The 18,627-nt window shown below is 40.8% G+C and overlaps 1 protein-coding gene across 6 annotated transcripts in view; it reads left to right on the forward strand.

The window, feature by feature from the left end:
- GSAP (gamma-secretase activating protein) overlaps nt 1–18,627 on the forward strand; it is an 89,451-nt gene that overhangs the window by 57,378 nt on the left and 13,446 nt on the right. For all 6 annotated transcript variants that reach the window (XR_004351387.1, XR_004351388.1, XR_004351389.1 and 3 more), the window contains exons 20-24: nt 10,088–10,216; nt 11,073–11,131; nt 11,827–11,858; nt 14,138–14,199; nt 17,846–17,941. Coding sequence is in view for 3 of the 6 variants with exons in the window: in XM_032642705.1 (XP_032498596.1) it covers nt 10,088–10,216; nt 11,073–11,131; nt 11,827–11,858; nt 14,138–14,199; nt 17,846–17,941 (378 nt within the window). In the remaining 3 variants the exon portion in view is untranslated. The remainder of the gene's footprint in view (nt 1–10,087; nt 10,217–11,072; nt 11,132–11,826; nt 11,859–14,137; nt 14,200–17,845; nt 17,942–18,627) is intronic.

Below are 18,627 nucleotides of genomic sequence, written 5' to 3' on the forward strand. Positions count from 1 at the left end.
ACAGCTCACCTTTTATCTTGGAGCCTCTTTTACTCTCTGCATCAATGAGCATGCTGGTGTTACTTTGGCGTTTGAGATTCTTTGAAGATTGGTCCTAACCTCCTCTCTGACCCTGTCTTCTATTCTGTCACAACACAATTGCAAGTCTTCAGACAGCTGGTTCTTCATCAGCCTTTAAACCAGAGATGTAGATGAGAACCTTTGAGGGTGGGAGGGAGACTGGGATTACCTGTATATGCTCAAGCGTGTTCTCAGCCCAGGCTGAATGGTCGGCTTGCCTGGGGACGGTCGAAAACTCATGAGGCTCAGGTTACACCCCACACCAGTTAGGATTCTAGGGGATGGGACCCAGGTGGTTGCTGAGGTTGGTAGTTACACCCTAGAGGCAGATATCTTCACCACAGAGAGTGAAGGGGGCTGTGGGTTGTTTTCTCTGCTTTCTCTAAAGCTCTGTCTCTGATCTAAACCCAGAATCCACGTTCCGCTCTCTCAGTCTTTGCTCATTTCCTCAGAGCCCCACCTAGAATATCCTCTCTTCACCCTTCATTTACATATCCGTTTTCATCCTCTGGGTCTTAGCTATTTCCCATACTTCCAAACAGACCTCCCAATTTGTAATGGTGTCTGTGAATTTTCATAACTTAAGAAATTGCATCACTTATGTACTAGCTACCAAGTAATGACATATGCCACAGTTTTCTCTGTACTCCCTCAATATCTGTATCATAACATCCAGCCCAGTGACCTCCTTGAAAGACCTACACATTTATATTACAATATTTCTGGGGCTTTTGGCTAATAGTGTTCCTTACTTAAATGTAAGTTGTTTTTGTTTTAAAACTTAGATAATTTTTCCTTCTAACTCAGTAGTTTTGAACTATTTTAGGCCATGGATTCCTTTGACAGTCTGATATAAACTGTAGACCTTCTCCCCGGAAAAGTGCTCATACAAACACGTACTCCATTTTACATATAATCAGTGGGCTCAGAAGCCCCTCTGAAGCATGTCCTTGGACTTGTTTTGTCTGCTTATTCTCAACTCAGACAAGGGTCTGAGGAAAGGGATTTCTCAATGGGGGTATGAGAAGAAGATAGTTTGGGAGAGAACTTTTCTTGGGAGCCACAGTGTGAGTATGAGAGTGGGGTCTTCTGAGAGGAGGATGACTTTGGCCTGAGGGGAAGAGGGCCTTGCACAGGTAGAAGGACACCAGCGTTCCTCCCCTTGCTCTGTGCTGGACAGGATTGGGTGGATGACGCACTGGGACTCCAGTGGTCAAGCAGGCAGAGCTAATAGTGGAAATGACCACTAGATGTCATCACAACATCACTTAGTTTGCTGGCTTTTGGCACTAGTTGCGTGAACTCAGATGTAGAATACCAAGAAAGCTGTAGTGATTTCCTGTTAGGGACTGAATTCTGCCAAATGACGGCAGGATTTGCTTTCATTATTGTTTTTTCAATATAAGGAAGACCAAAGGGTGGATAAAGGTTTGTTCATTATAAATATATGGAAAGGGAAAGAAAAGATGAATGAGATAGGTCAAGTGGAGAGTGCGACCTGACGCCTCGGTTCCGACAATTTCTTGGAAATAGCCTTTCTTGTCTCTGTGAGAATGGATGTTGGCTGAACGGGCTTTTCAGCTAACTAATTTCCTTTTTTTTTTCTAACATCTTTATTGGAGTATAATTGCTTTACAATGGTGTGTTAGTTTCTGCTTTATAACAAAGTGAATCAGCTATACATATACATACATCCCCATGTCTCCTCCCTCTTGCGTCTCCCTCCCACCCTCCCTATCCCACCCCTCTAGGTGGTCACAAAGTACTGAGCTGATCTCCCTGTGCTATGTAGCTGCTTCCCACTAGCTATCTATTCTGTTTGCTAGTGTGTATATGTCCATGCCACTCTCTCACTTCGTCCCAGCTTACCCTTCCCCCTCCCCGTGTCCTCAAGTCCATTCTCTACATCTGCATCTTTATTCCTGTCCTGCCCCTAGGTTCCTCAGGACCCTTTTTTTTTTTTTTTAGATGCCTTATATATGTGTTAGCATACGGTATTTGTTTTCTCTTTCTGACTTACTTCACTCTGTTTGACAGACTCTAGGTCCATCCACCTCACTACAAATAACTCAGTTTCGTTTCTTTTTATGGCTGAGTAATATTCCATTGTATATATGTGCCACATCTTCTTTATCCATTCATCTGTCGATGGACACTTAGGTTGCTTCCACGTCCTGACTATTGTAAATAGAGCTGCAGTGAACATTGTGGTACATGACTCTTTTTGAATTATGGTTTTCTCAGGGTATATGCCCAGTAGTGGGATTGCTGGGTCATATGGTAATTCTATTTTTAGTTTTTTAAGGAACCTTCATACTGTTCTCCACAGTGGCTGTATCAATTTACATTCCCACCAACAGTGCAGGAGGGTTCCCTTTTCTCCACACCCTCTCCAGCATTTATTGTTTGTAGATATTTTGATGATGACCATTTTTTTTTTTTTTTTTTTTTTTCTCTGCGGCACGCGGGCCTCTCACTGCTGTGGCCTCTCCCGTTGCGGAGCACAGGCTCCGGACGCGCAGGCTCAGCGGCCATGGCCCACGGGCCCAGCCGCTCCACGGCACATGGGATCCTCCTGGACTGGGGCACAAACCCGCGTCCCCTGCATCGGCAGGCGGACTCCCAACCACTGCGCCACCAGGGAAGCCCTGATGATGACCATTTGACTGGTGTCAGATGATGCCTCATTGTAGTTTTGATTTGCATTTCTCTAATAATTAGTGATGTTGAGCTTTCTTTGGTGTGTTTGTTGGCAATCTGTATATCTTCTTTGGAGAAGTGTCTATTTAGGTCTTCTGCCCATTTTTGGATTGGGTTGTTTGTTTTATTGATATTGAGCTGCATGAGCTGCTTGTAAATTTTGGAGATTAATCCTTTGAATTAATATTTTATATTAATTTTATATTAATTAATTTTATATTATAATTTTATATTAATATTTATTAATATTTCATTTGCAAATATTTTCTCCCATTCCGAGGGATGTCTTTTCGTCTTGTTTATGGTTTCCTTTGCTGTGCAAAAGCTTTTAAGTTTCATTAGGTCCCATTTGTTTATTTTTGTTTTTATTTCCATTTCTCTAGGAGGTGGGTCAGAAAGGATCTTGCTGTGATTTAGAGTGTTCCACCTGTGTTTTCCTCTAAGAGTTTTATAGTGTCTGGCCTTAACATTTAGGTCTTTAATCCAGTTTGAGTTTATTTTTGTGTATGGTGTTAGGGAGTGTTCAAATTTCATTCTTTTACATGTAGCTGTCCAGTTTTCCCAGCACCACTTATTGAAGAGGCTGTCTTTTCTCCATTGTATATTCTTGCCTCCTTTATCAAAGATAAGGTGACCACATGTGTGTGGGTTTATCTCTGGGCTTTCTATCCTATTCCTTCGATCTATATTTCTGTTTTTGTGTCTACCATACTGTCTTGATTACTGTAGCTTTGTGGTATAGTCTGAAGTCAGGGAGTCTGATTCCTCCAGCTCCGTTTTTCGTTCTCAAGATTGCTTTGGCTATTCGGGGTCTTTTGTGTTTCCATACAAATTGTGAAATTTTTTGTTCTGGTTCTGTGAAAATTGCCAGTGGTAGTTTGATAGGGATTGCATTGGATCTGTACATTGCTTTGGGTAGTAGTCATTTTCACAATGTTGATTCTTCCAATCCAAGAACATGGTATATCTCTCCATCTGTTTGTTATCAGCTTTAATTTCTTTCATCAGTGTCTTATAGTTTTCTGAATATAGGTCTTTTGTCTCCTTAGGTAGGTTTATTCCTAGGTATTTTTTTCTTTTTGATGTGATGGTAAATGGGAGTGTTTCCTTAATTTCTCTTTCATATTTTTCATCATTAGTGTATAGGAATGCAAGAGATTTCTGTGCACTAAGTTTGTAACCTGCTACTTTACCAAATTCATAGATTAGCTCTAGTAGTTTTCTGGTAGCATCTTTAGGATTCTGTATGTATAGTATCATGTCATCTGCAAACAGTTACAACTTTACTTCTTCTTTTCCAATTTTGATTCCTTTTATTTCTTTTTCTTCTCTGATTGCCGTGGCTAAGACTTCCAAAACTGTGTTGAATAATAGTGGTGAGAGTGGACAACCTTGTCTTGTTCCTGATCTTAGAGGAAATGGTTTCAGTTTTTCACCATTGAGAGTAATGTTGGCTCTGGGTTTGTCATATATGCCCTTTATTATGTTGAGGTAAGTTTCCTCTATGCCTACTTTCTTTTTATCATAAATCAGTGTTGAATTTTGTCAAAAGCTTTTTCTACATCTATTGAGATGATCATATGGTTTATCTCCTTCAATTTGTTAATATGGTGTATTACATTGATTGATTTCGTATACTGAAGAATCCTTGCATTCCTGGGATAAACCCCACTTGATTATGGTGTATGATCCTTTTAATGTGCTGCTGGATTCTGTTTGCTAGTATTTTGTTGAGGATTTTTGCATCTATGTTCATCAGTGATATTGGTCTGTAGTTTTCTTCTTTGTGACACCTTTGTCTGGTTTTGGTATCAGGGTGATGGCGGCCTTGTAAAATGAGTTTGGGAGTGTTCCTCCCTCTGCTATATTTTCGAAAAGTTTGAGAAGGATAAATGTTAGCGCTTCTCAAAATGTTTCATAGAATTCACCTGTGAAGCCATCTGATCCTGGGCTTTTGTTTGTTGGAAGATTTTTGATCACAGTTTCAATTTCAGTGCTTGTGATTAGACTGTTTATATTTTCTATTTCTTCCCGGTTCAGTCTCGGAATGTTGTGCTTTTCTAGAATTTGTCCATTTCTTCCATGTTGTCCATTTTATTGGCATATAGTTGCTTGTAGTAATCTCTCATGATCCTTTGTATTTCTGCAGTGTCAGTTGTTACTTATCCTTTTTCATTTCTATTTCTGTTGATTTGAGTCTTCTCCCTTTTTTTCTTGATGAGTCTGGCTAATGGTTTCTCAATTTTATCTTCTCAAAGAATCAGCTTTTAGTTCTATTGATCTTTGCTATTGTTTCCTTGATTTGTTTTTCATTTATTTTTGATCTGTTCTTTATGACTTCTTTCCTTCTTCTAACTTTGGGGTTCTTTGGTTCTTCCTTCTCTAATTGCTTTAGGTGTAAGATTAGCTTGTTCATTTGAAATGTTTCTTGTTTCTTGATGTAGGATTGTAGTGCTATAAACTTCCCTTATAACTGCTTTGGCTACATCCCATAGGTTTTGGTGTCATTGGTTTCTAGGTATTTTTTAATTTCTTCTTTGATTTCTTCAGTGATCTTTGGTTATTTAGTAGTGTCTTGTTTAGCCTCCATATGTTTGTGTTTTTTACAGATTTTTTCCTGTAATTGATATCTAGTCTCATAGCATTGTGCTCAGAAAAGATACTTGATACAATTTCAGTTTTCTTAAATTTACCAAGACTAGATTTGTGACCCAAGATATGATCTATCCTCGAGAATATTCCATGAGCACATGAGAAGAAAGTATATTCTGTTGTTTTTGGATGGGATGTTCTATAAATATCAGTTGAGTCCATCTCGTTTAATGTATCATTTAAAGCTTCTGTTTCCTTATTTATATTCATTTTGTATGATCTGTCCATTGGTAAGAGTGGGTTGTTAAAGTCCCCTACTATGAATGTGTTACTGTCGATTTCCCCTTTTATGACTGTTAGCATTTGCCTTATGTATTGAGGTGCTCCTATGTTGGGTGCATAAATATTTACAGTTGTTATATCTTCTTCTTAGATTTACCCCTTGATCATTATGTAATGTCATTCTTTGTCTCTTGTAATAGTCTTTATTTTAATGTCTTTTGTCTGATATGAGAATTGCTACTCCAGCTTTCTTTTGGTTTCCATTTGCATGGAATATATTTTTCCATCCCCTCACTTTCAGTCTGTATAGGTCCCTAGGTTTGAAGTGGGTCTCTTGTAGACAGCATATATATGGGTCTTGTTTTTGTATCCATTCAGCCAGTCTATGTCTTTTGGTTGGAGCATTTAATCCATTTACATTTAAGGTAGTTATCGATATGTATGTTCCTATTGCCATTTTCTTAATTGTTTTGGGTTTGTTATTGTAGGTCTTTTCCTTCTCTTGTGTTTCCTGCCTAGAGAAGTTCCTTTAGCATTGTTGTAACGCTGGTTTGGTTGTGCTGAATTCTCTTAGCTTTTGATTGTCTGTAAAGCTTTTAATTGCTCCATCGAATCTGAATGAGATCCTTGCTGGGTAGGGTAATCTTGGTTGTAGGTTTTTCCCTTTCATCACTTTCAGTATGTCCTGCCACTCCCTTCTGGCTTGTAGAGTTTCTGCTGAAAGATCAGCTGTTAACCTTATGGGGATTCCCTTGTATGTTATTTGTTGTTTTTCCCTTGTTGCTTTTAATATTTTTTCTTTGTATCAAATTTTTGATATTTTGATTAATATGTGTCTTGGCATGTTTCTCCTTGGATTTATCCTGTATGGGACTCTCTGCGCTTCCTGGACTTAATTAACTATTTCTTTTCCCATATTAGGGAAGTTTTCAACTATAATCTCTTCAAATATTTTCTCAGTCCCTTTCTTTTTCTCTTCTTCCGGGACCCCTATAATTCGAATGTTGGTCCATTTAATGTTGTCCCAGAGGTGTTGGGGACTGTCCTCAATTCTTTTCATTCTTTTCTCTTTATTCTGCGCCACGGTGGTTATTTCCACTATTTTGTCTTCCGGGGCACTTATCCGTTTTGCTGCCTCAGTTATTCTGCTATTGATTCCTTCTAGTGAATTTTTAATTTCATTTATTGTGTTGTTCATCATTGCTTGTTTGCTGTTTAGTTCTTCCAGGTCTTTGTTAAACGTTTCTTGTATTTTCTCCATTCTATTTCCAAGATTTTGGATCATGTTTACTATCATTATTCTGAATTCTTTTTCAGGTAGAATGCCTATTTCCTCTTCATTTGTTTGGTCTCATGGGTTTTTGCCTTGCTCCTTCATCTGTTGTGTGTTTCTCTGTCTTCTCATTTTGCTTAACTTACTGTGTTTGGGGTCTCCTTTTCGCAGGCTGCAGGTGAATTGTTCCCATTGTTTTTGGTGTCTGCCCCCAGTGGGTAAGGTTGGTTCAGTGGGTTGTGTAGGCTTCCTGGTGGAGGGGACTGGTGCCTGTGTTCTGGTGGATGAGGCTGGATCTTGTCTTTCTGGTGGGCAGGACTGCATCCTGTGGTTTGTTTTGGGGTGTCTGTGACCTTATGATTTTAGGCAGCCTCTCTACTAATGGTTGTGGTTGTGTTCCTGTCTTGCTAGTTGTTTGGCATAGGGTGTCTAGCACTGTAGCTTGCTGGTCATTGAGTGGGGCTGGGTCTTAGTGTTGAGATGGAGACCTCTGGGAGAGCTTTTGCTATTTGATGTTACGTGGAGTCAGGAGGTCTTTGGTGGGCCAGTGTACTGAACTTGGCTCTCCCATGTCGGAGGCACAGGCTTGACACCTAGCTGGAGCACCAAGACCCTGTCAACCACATGGCTCAGAAGAAAAAGGAGAAAAAAAGCAGAAAAAAAATAATAAAGTTATTAAAATAAAAAATTTTTAAAAATAAAGAAGTTGGGGCTTCCCTGGTGGCTCAGTGGTTGAGAGTCCGCGTGCTGATGCAGGGGATGCGGGTCCGTGCCCCGGTCCGGGAAGATCCTGCATGCCATGGGGTGGCTGGGCCCGTGAGCCATGGTCGCTGAGCCTGCGCGTCCGGAGCCTGTGCTCCACAACGGGAGAGGCCACAACAGTGAGAGGCCCGCGTACCGCAAAAAAAAAAAAAAAGTTAAAGAGTAATTTAAAAAAAGAAAAAGAAGAGAGCAACCAAACCAAAAAACAACTCCACTAATGATAAGAGATGCTAAAAAGTATACTAAAGAAGAAAAAAACAGACAGTGAGAACCCTAGGACAAATGGTAAAAGCAAAGCTATACACACAAAATCACACAAAGAAGCATACACATACTCTCAAAAAGAGAAAAAGGAAAAACATATATATATCTATATATAAAAAAAAGAAAGAAGAGAGCAACCAAATCAATAAACAAATCTACCAATGATAATAAACTCTAAATACTAAACTAATATAAACATAAAATCCAAACAAATTAGATGCAGAAAGCCAACCCCAAGTCTACAGTTGCTCCCTAGGTCCACCACCTCAATTTTGGGATGATTCGTTGTCTATTCAGGTATTCCACAGATGCAGAGTACATCAAGTTGATTGTGGAGATTTAATCTGCTGCTCCTGAGGCTGCTGGGAGAAATTTCCCTTTCTCTTGTTTGTTCGCACAGCTCCTGGGTTTCAGCTTTGGATCTGGCCCCGGTTCTGCATGTATGTCACATGCAGAGGGAGTCTATTCTTCGCTCAAACAGGAGGCGGTTAAAGGAGCAGCTGATTTGGGGGCTCTGGCTCACTCAGGCTGGGAGGAGGGAGGGGTATGGATTGTGGGGCAAGCCTCCGGCGGCAGAGGCCAACATGACCTTGCAACAGCCTGAGGAGCGCTGTGTGTTCTCCCAGGCAAGTTGTCCCTGGATCATGGGACCCTGGCAGTGGTGGGCTTCACAGGCTCCCGGGAGAGGAGGTGTAGATAGTGACCTGTGCTTGCACACACACTTCTTGGTGGCTGCAGCAGCAGCCTTAGTGTTTCATGACCGTCTCTAGTGTCCGCAATGATAGCCGGGGCTCGCGCCCGACTCTGGAGCTCAGTTAGGCGGTGCTCTGAATCCCCTCACCTCACGCACCCCAAAACAATGGTCTCTTGCCTCTTAGGCAGTTCCAGACTTTTTCCTGGACTCCCTCCCCAGCCAACTAATTTCTGAAACAGCAAGTTAGTTTTATTACGTAACTCACTTTACTGATACTTCAACATCCATTTTGAGCCCGTTGTGACTATCCTTTCAATAAGAATTTGGGTGATGTGCTATTACTTAACAAAAGGGCATTTTTCTTGATTGAGGCATCTTTTTTTTTTTTTTTTTTGCGGTACGCGGGCCTCTTACTTTTGTGGCCTCTCCCATTGCGGAGCACAGGCTCCAGATGTGCAGGCTCAGCGGCCATGGCTCATGGGCCTAGCCACTCCGCGGCATGTGGGATCTTCCCGGACCGGGGCACGAACCTGTGTCCCCTGCATTGGCAGGCAGACTCTCAACCACCGCGCCACCAGGGAAGCCCGAGGCATCTTTTTTAAGTTCTCTTTTTTCCCTTGTAATACAGCCAAGTCTGTTTGCACAGTAGACATTAACTCACTTTGTTTTATGGCCACACGTTGCACCCTCGACCCCAGTCAAATCTTTTATAACTGCATATGTTTTGGCAAGAAAGTGTGTATCATAAATTTATCTTCATTAATTTGCAAAAACAATTTTTTGTCAGGATATCCTTCAACATTAAAAAATGTATTACTCTTGCATTTTGTTTAAAAATGAACGTAATGGGTATTTTTTGCTTCAGGGTAGTACAATGATATCAATGCATCAAAAACCTAGATGGGATGGTCGCCAACTAATTCTGTCTTGGAGTATTTGACAACTGACTGTGAAAGGAGTTCATTTCACCTTTCTGATTCCTGAGTTTTGAAAAAGATCCTTTGGAAGTAAATGAGCTTAGTGGGAAAGTAACCCTATTCTTCCACGTGTTCCAAATCTTGTGCACATTCTCTCACCAAACATGGCATTGTTGACACAATCTGAGTCAGAAAAATGGGTCTCTGGGGAGGAAATGATTTGATGTGTTCAGTGTAGGCTTCCCCACTTAGCCCTCACCCAGGGGAGTCCTACTGGCTTAGGGAGGTGAGCAGCTCTCTCTGTGTGTGAAAGGGACTCGAAAAGGAAGGGAGGAAGGCAAGCCTCTTCTGGTCTATTTTAGAATTCCTATCGGGGCAAGAAAGCCATCCTTTGTGGGAAGTGTCCACTCAGAAATGTTGCCTCATGAGAGCTAAGGAAGTGAAGTGAGCCCAGCTGTGCAGCAAGGCTTGCGTGGCCCTTGCCGAGTACTTTGGGCCACAGGACCTGTTTCTCAAGCTCACCAATGATTTTGTCTCCTACAGGTGCATAGCTTTAAGGGCTACTGGGAAAAACTGAACTCCAACCTGGAATATGTTAAGTACTCCAAGCCACACTTACACTATAACAACAGCATGGTCAGGAGAGAGTGGCACAGCCTGATCTCGGAAGAGGTATGTGTGGGTTCCTGAACGCAGAGCAGGAAGCAGAAGCCCAGCTGATTAGGTTCGGTGATGCCCTTAGGCCATTAGGCTGGCCCGTGTTCCAGCACTCTCCCCACTTGCCAGGCACTGTTTATTAATACTGCTGATCCCCAGTAGGGAGACCAAGGTGCTTCTCTGACCTCTCTTCTCTTGAAGAGGAAATTCAAGTGCAAAGAGGTTAAGAGACACACACGGCATGTTCATAGTAGAAGTGGGATTAACATCCGGGTCTCAGATGTGTTTTTGTGCTCCTTGTGTAGTTAAAAATTGATTTAAAAAAAACCTGGGTGTTCCCAAAGTACTGGTTGCTAGGGGTTAGGGATGGTTGAAAGGAAAAGAGTGAATGTGACCCCTATCAAGGGATAGCACAAGGGAGATCTTTGGGGTGATGGAGCATTTCTGTATCTTGATTATGGTAGTACATTGTGGTATGTGAATCTACACATGTGATAAAATGACAGCACTATACGCTCACTGTACCAGTGCCAGTTTGCTGATTTGTGTATTGTACTATAGTTATTTATAGAAGATGTAAACATTGAGGGAAACTGGGTAAAGAGTACATGAGCTGTCTGTAGCATTGTTGGATATAGTTGTAGTGTTGTTGTATATAATATGTAGTTGACTTGCAACTATATAAAATATGTAATAGTTTCAGAATAAAACTTTTTTAGAGCAATTGTTAAAGAATCTAGGTGTTCTGATTACCTGGAAAGTACCTCTCTTTTTTCTGAACTCTTAACTATATTGTATTATGACCTCACTGTGAAAAATGTCACCCACAAAACCTTCACCTTCCACACTTTTGACGTGTTCTCACTCCTAGAAAAAAGGAAAAAGAAGGTCTACGGTGTATGTGAGAAATATTCTTGATAATGCAATAAAGTAAGTAAAATGAGGGATTATTGTAGCTGTAAGATGGTTATATTTTGTAATTACTTTCTTGGCTTCCTTTCAGGGAAGTAGCTTACTTTTGTTGCATATCCTCAGTAAGATAATGCTATCAGCTTATTAATGCAGCCACCTGAGCCCTATTCTGGAGTTTGGAGCTGGAGTTTCTAGTGGGAAAAATTTATATGTCAAACCTTTTAGATTTGCATCCTGGGGCTGGATGACTTACAAGGAATAAGTGGTAAAGAAAACTCTTATTAGTTGAGCACTTTAGAGGGGTACAAACATTAGGTTGATTTTAAACAAGTGTAAGTGGGCTGGTGAGCTTGCTCTTATTTTGAAAGCATATTTTCTGGGTAGATGAGTCATCTCAGAGTGCTATAAGCATAGGCCCCATTCCAACCCCTGTTCTATTTTCTGTTCCCCTTATTTCCAATAACTGAGAGCTGTAATTGTTCTAAATTGTTGTCATTGTTTGCACTAAAGAGTTTTGAGATTTTATAAATTGCCTAATGTGGCTTTTGCCAAGTTGATTAAAGTTTTTGAGGTTTTCAGCAGCCTGAGAACAGTTTCTGCGGTGGTTTTATGGGTTTTTAAAGGAGGATATCTTTGTATGGTGTGGCTTTCGTTGTTTTGTTTTTTTTTAATAATGCTTCCTGTGTGAATAACATCGGCTAATTTCTTTGTAGGGTGATTTCTAACCTAGAAGCAAGGAATTTGGGTAAGAAAATAAAATAAAGCGTTCTGGATTTCAGTCAGTGTTTTGTTTGTAATACCATTCTTCCTCCCACTGTGGGTTGGCAGGGAAATCCCTTCCACTAGTGCTGTGAAAGCAGCACCCTTTACTATTTTCCCATCAGAGTGGCCACCCAGCTCCTTCCATGTCTCTCTTGGCACCAGGTCCTTCGGGGACAGCTGCTCTTGCCGAGGAGTCTCTGACTGTTTTCCTTCTGTTTCCCCATAGAACTGATCGAATTAACATGCCCTCTGGCTGTACTCCCAGGGTGTAGTTCCCTTGGCTTAGAGCTACTTTCTCTCCAGCTGTCTGATCATACAAGGATCTTTGACTTGTATGCTCCTTTCATTTTGGTTAGCACTTGGGCACTCCCTGGGCTAGGTCATAGGGGCACAAAGACTAGGGGCCTCTAGACAAGCAGTGTGTTTATGGGGGTAGAGTATGGGCTTAGGGGCGGACAGAACTGAGCTTAAACTCCAGCTTGGCCACCATGTGCTCTTCGCAAGCCATTTATCCACTTTGTGTGTTGTCCTCCTCAGGGCAAGCGTGAGAAGAAAATGAGAGTCAACGGAGTCGTGTTTACAGTGCCCAGTCCCTCGCTTGGTACATGGGATACCTGACATGGCTGCTTTATCTTTAGTGTGTGAGGAAGAAATGCTAACACATAGCCTGTAAACCAGGGGACAGGCAGCTGCAGGGTGCAGGGGGTGAGGGGCTAGGTCAGGAGTGGGGACAGAGGTTGTAAAGGCTTCCCACGGGGGGGTGATGTCCGAGTTAAGTCTTGACAAAGAAGGGGAACTTAGCCAGGGGAAACTGGGGGGAGAGGATGCTAAGCATATTCAATACAGGCTTTTTTGGTGGTTTTGTCTGTGGAACTCTTTCACACTTCATAAAGGTCAGCCTCCATTAAAAAAGGAGCTGTTGTTTTTATGTTCCACTTCTGTTTTATGGGCTTGGATGTTTAGGTATATGTTGGGTGACCCTAACGGACATTATTTTATATGATGCGTTGCCGCACATCCTGCAGCTGTGCGCACAGCCCGCATGAGCTGTGAAGTCACTGAGTAGCCCCGGGAACCAGGCCATCTAGGCCTGAAGCCAGGGCTCTGCCACCAGCACCAGGCAGGAGCAGTCTGCCAGGGGTGTGAATGTGCATGCAGGCTCCCCTCCTTGCGTTGCTAGGGGATTTGCACTGTGGGAAGTGTTGCCAGTCTGGCTGAGGTTTCTGTGTGTACTCTGCTCCCACGACTGGGTAGAACTCCTGTTCTTGTACTTCGGGCCTGTTTGCATCCTGTTACTAGTCGTTCTCACTAGATGACCTTCAGGGAACTTGTCCCTTCCTCTCATGTGCTTTGGTTGTGCTAGTTTCCTAGGAAAAATGTCACTGTCAGAGATGGAACATTCCTTGTGAAGTTCAAAACAGCCATGAAAACTACTGGGCTCTAGTTTTGAATTGTTTACCATGAAGGCTGTGTAGGATCCAGTTAGGATTTATCTCAAGGGGTCAAGAGGCATCCGTGCCCTCCCACACGGAGTCCTCAGCCCCCTGACCGGGGCAGTTCCGCCTGTTGACGGGCTCGTGACTCAGGTTCTGGGAGAGGAAGATGGGGCTTGGAGGTGCCATTAGCGGAGCGTTAGGGCAGATCTTCCTAGAGACAGCGTTTTCCTGTCCCTCCAGTCTTGCTGGTGCGGTGCAAATCAAGGTGGAGAAAGTGCCATTTGGTTTAACCTTACATGCCACTTTTCCATCTCAGTTAGCTACCTTTTCAGTCCCATAACTTGTGCCAATTATTCTTATTTACCGCAGTAACTGACTGGTCTCCTCGCCTCAGTAACTATAAACTACAAGTTGGAGTCAGAAAGAAGGGAGTCTTGCGACCCTTCCACTAAGTCCCCGTCCCTGGGTTTGCCCCTCCCTTAGGGTTTAGAATCTCCTATGAAGCAGAGGATCTTAGTGGTGAGTCTTCACACTGAAGAGAAATCAAAGTCAGAGTATATTGGTGTTGGGAACATGTTCCTTGTTTTCTTTCTTTCTTTCCCAGTCTCTGCCTCTCTGGTTCACAGCTCTCTCTCTCTCTGCATATCACTAAGTGGTAAGTTGCAGCGTGTAGAACTAGGTCACACTGAATGAAAAATTTTCATCCCATCAGGGAATTGTTATGTTTTCCCAGTGACTCAGAGAAGGGAAACCCAGGCTGAGGCCTTCTCCTTCCAGCCCATTCCCGAAAACCACCCTGCTTGATTGTTGCTCTGTTTAATTTCAGAGCCAAGATTAACACCCCTCTTCCAGGAGGAAGACAACCACCAGCGGCTGCTTATGGGGCTGGTAAGTGGTCTGTGGGCTGTTCAGTGCTGGTGGACAGTGGGCTCCAAGGAAAGGGGGAAGGGCTAGATTGTACTTCTCATTCTGTTCTTCTTTTTCATTCACTCTTTCAACACAGGGTTGTTGCCAGTCACTCACTGTAGGTTCAGTGGTGAGGAACACATATATAATTTCTGCCCTCTTGGTACTTGTAGTCTTGTGAGAGAGACATGAATTAATCAGTGACCCCAATAAATGTATAATTATAAAACATCATAAGGAAATGTATAGCGCTGAGAGTTTTTAAAATAGGAAACAGCAGCGTCTCTGTAGCATTTGTATTTGGGTTTAAAATACAACGGGATAAAGTATTCTTTCTCAAGAGGTCCTACCACTAGGAAGACCAAAAAGATATAAATCAAAATAAATTAATTGAAGAGCAGGATTGGCAAATAAATCCAAAATCTTAAAAAAAAACTATTTAACATCTGAGAAGTCTAATAAAATATTTTTAATACTGTGCAGGCTTAGGAATGGGATAATCTATTACCTTAAATATAGCTAGTTTAAAAATATGAGAAAAATACGTGTAAATACATATTCATACACTTAAAAATTCTAGTTAAACAAAGTTTCCTTGGCAACTAGAAATGACCAAACTTGAGCCAAGAAGAGATAGAAAGCCTGAAAGCATAATAACCATAAAATAATTTAGAAAAAATATCAAAGATTATCTCCAAAAAAGGCCCCAAGTTATTTAATGAGTTTGTGCTTTCAGACTTTTAAGGACCAGATCATTCTCATGTTATGTAAAGTATTTTTGAAAAAAAGATGAGAAGCTTCTTAATCACTTAAAAAAGCCAGCATAACCTTAAAACCAGAATCCGACAGTGACTACTTATGAATATAGATACTACAGGCGTAATTAAAATACTTCCCAGTGCTCTATTTGAAAATACAGCATAGCCACATGGGCTTCTTTCTAGGAAGGCTTAATATTAGAAAATATATTAATGTAATTCATCACACGACTAAGTCAAAGAGGGAAAAAAAAGATTCTATAGGTGCTAAAAGTTGATAAAAGTAAAATTCCACTTCTGGAATTTTAAACAAAGTATAGTCTAATACTAATAGCCAGCATCCTTCTTCATGTCACCTTGGAGGCAGTGCTATTAACGTCAGAAAGAAGTTAAGTATCCTTGCTATTTTCACTAAAATTTTACATTGTTTTAGAAATTCTAGCCAATGCGATAAGAAACAAAAGTAAAAGAAGGCGCTATGATTGTCCAATGCAACAAACAAAATAATCAACTGGGAAAATAATAAAATTAAAAAAAAAATGCTGCAAATTAGTAAGCTGGTGATGCTATATTTATTTTCTTTTTGATTAGGATTAACCAGTTAAAAAAGATAACAAAAAAACAGTATATTATTTCCAAATCATTAGCATCTAACTTTAGTAAAATTATAAGCAAAAAGCCAGTGAAATTTCTGTGACAGTTGACTGACTCACTTGACAAAATAAAGAGGAATGGGACTGGCATTATGAGATATCTAAATGTGTTGTTGATCTACAATAATTGGAACAATATGGTGCTGATACAAAGATAGACAGGAGGCTCTAGTTTAAATTTGGGTATTTGGTGTATGATAAAAATGAGGCATTTAAAAATCAATGTGGAAAGAAATAATTTTCAATCAATCAATCAATGCCTGACTATTTGGAAAAGATAATTAAGTTAGATTCTTCCCACCCCAAATACCGCCACTTTATATCATAAACCAACAGAAATATCAGGTTAAGGAATCATATAAAAATTTTAAACTGTGTGAAAGAATTTGAATAAAATAAGTGGACAGTTAAAAAATACTGAGAAAGCCTTTTAAGTGCATTATTGAACATAAACCTACAGGAGAAGATTGACTGAAAACTTAGACGAGAACAACAGAAAGGCAATACATTTAGAAAAAAGTATTTGCCACATATGTGATAAAAGAATAACATTTGGCATGTAATGTTTATAAATCAGTAAGAGAACAACACACTGGAAGGGAAATGGACAAAAGCTGTGACCAGTGAATTTTCAAAAGTTAATTTAGGCCAAGAGATCTTGAGTTGGGTCAGGGTAAGAAGGAGAATGCTTAAGATTGCTATAATCAAATGACAAACAGAATAAATGTTTTTCTTTGTCTTTTTTTTTTGTCTATCAAATTGACAAAAATTTAAAAATCATACTAGGAAAGTTCAGGGTACAGGGAATTTGACAGCTTCATGAGATGGAATTGGAAATTAATATAACCACAGTGGAAGCCATTTTAGCAGTGTCTCTATAACCTTAAGTAGGGACCCAATGAATTCCATTTCTAGGAATTTAGCCTGACAAAATAATCGAGGATATGGCAAGCAACTTTTGTGTAAGGATTTTTTGGTGGTATTTGTAACAATAGTAAAGGAAATATCGCATATGTATAAGAAGGGAATAAATAATTCAATTATAGTATTTTCATAAAATTGGACACTGTGCAGCCATTACAACTAGTGTGATAAAGAATATGACATAAATTATCATGTGAGAAAAAGCAGATTGTAAAATATTAGAATGAGTGTGCACACTGGAAAAAAGGAAAATAAAAAAACCAAAATGTTAATGTAGATGGTAGGATTATGAGCAATTTAAATTTTCATCTTTACGCTTATTATAGAAAAATTGAAATGCACAAAAATATGCATTATAACTTACACAGAAAAAAATAATTTTTTTTAAAGCCTAATCAATTAGCACATGCCGGAGACTGAATTGAAATAATATACCACTCTGTCTTGGCCCAGGATGCCACGGGCTAAGGTTTACCCAGCGTGTCTGTCGTAAATGTAAATCTGCTGAAATAGAAGATATATATACTTGTGTTGTCAGTTATACAATTCCCATGGTGTTTATTGATGCAAAGATTTCTCTAGCCAAGAGGGTTTGGAGCTGAGCAGGCCATTTAGGCAAAAGCGAGAAAAAAAGGAAGAAAGGGAGAGAAAAGCAAAAAGTGGGAGGGCTGGGAATGCCACACTGATTGGGGAGCCCCAGGGATGGTTAGAAGAGTGTGGCTATAGAAACAAGCCCATTTGGAGGCACTAGGCTAAATATATCCATACCTTTACATGTCAGGGAGCTGCATGGAATGTCTTAACCATCGCACAGAGAGAAGTACCTGGTGCATTTCCTTTTACTCCATCCTCTGTCCTTGCAAACACCCAAAACCTGTCCCTTCCCGCCACCCCCATTAGCACAGTCATTCCACGTTTAGAGTTGTTCCTGTTAGCTCTCCAGAGCCAGGCGCAGTAGACTTCAATCCTTTGGTAGATCCCAAAGCCTTTGACTGCTAAGCTAGTGACTTCCACTGGCTTCTTTGGAGAATTCTCAACAGGGCTGGGAGCCTGGCTCTCAGCTGTTGACTGGACTTTGGGTGAATCATAAGTCATTCCTCTCGAGGAAAATGGTGGTGCCCCCTGATTTATGCCCATTAAGGAACATTGTGGGTTATGCATTTCTGCTAGTGGGATCTTCAGGTCCAATATCTTTCATATTGATAGGAAGTGTTAATAAATGAATAGAATTCAAACCAGTTGCAGGTGTGACTGGGTAGGTTGTGACTTATCTAATCTATATTCTGTTTTCAGATGGTGTCTGAGCTAAAAGACCATCTTTTGAGACATCTACAGGGTGTGGAAAAGAAGAAAATTGAACAGATGGTTCTGGACTATGTTTCAAAACTGGTTGGTTTTGCTTTATCTTCTCTACCCGACCCACCCCCCCCCCCAACCGCTTGGTCTCTGGGTGTATAGTTCCCAGTATGTGGTTCAATAGGTTTTTCATATTAGGTTTTTTGGAGCTCTCCCATCCTCAAACCTGTATATGTGGTGCTGTAGATTGAAGAAAGGGGGAAAAGAACCAAAAAACAAAGAGAATGTGACTCTGGAAGTGGCTTATTGCACTCCCCGGCAGTAGTGGTTACATGCTCATGGAAGCCTGGAACAGTGATGAATTCAGCAGTGGTTGCCGAATGTTCATGTCATCTTGTCATCTTCCAGCTCCTTATTAAACCATAGGTAGTGATTTCTGTACATGGAGGTTTCTGCAAACACGAGAGAACTTGAACTTCAATTCTTACTTAGCTCCAACAGCCCAATTAGGTGAGATTCCAGCCCAGTTGTATAAATACTTACCACGTTCCAGAGTCTGCTGATGAGATTGGCATCCCATTTACCTGGTAGCCACTCATTGAAGTTGTGTGATCCATGTGTAAATAGAAGTGATGCAGCTGGATTGAAATTTGAGGCTGTCTTGAGTCTTTCAAAACGCATATGGAGTTGAGGCCTCACCCTACTTAGAACCTGGAAATAATAAGATGGATAAAAATTTTAAAGTATTTAAATATACAGAAAGAGAAAGAGCACTGCAA

Source organism: Phocoena sinus, chromosome 9, assembly GCF_008692025.1.
Source record: "Phocoena sinus isolate mPhoSin1 chromosome 9, mPhoSin1.pri, whole genome shotgun sequence".
Taxonomy (NCBI): domain Eukaryota; kingdom Metazoa; phylum Chordata; class Mammalia; order Artiodactyla; family Phocoenidae; genus Phocoena; species Phocoena sinus.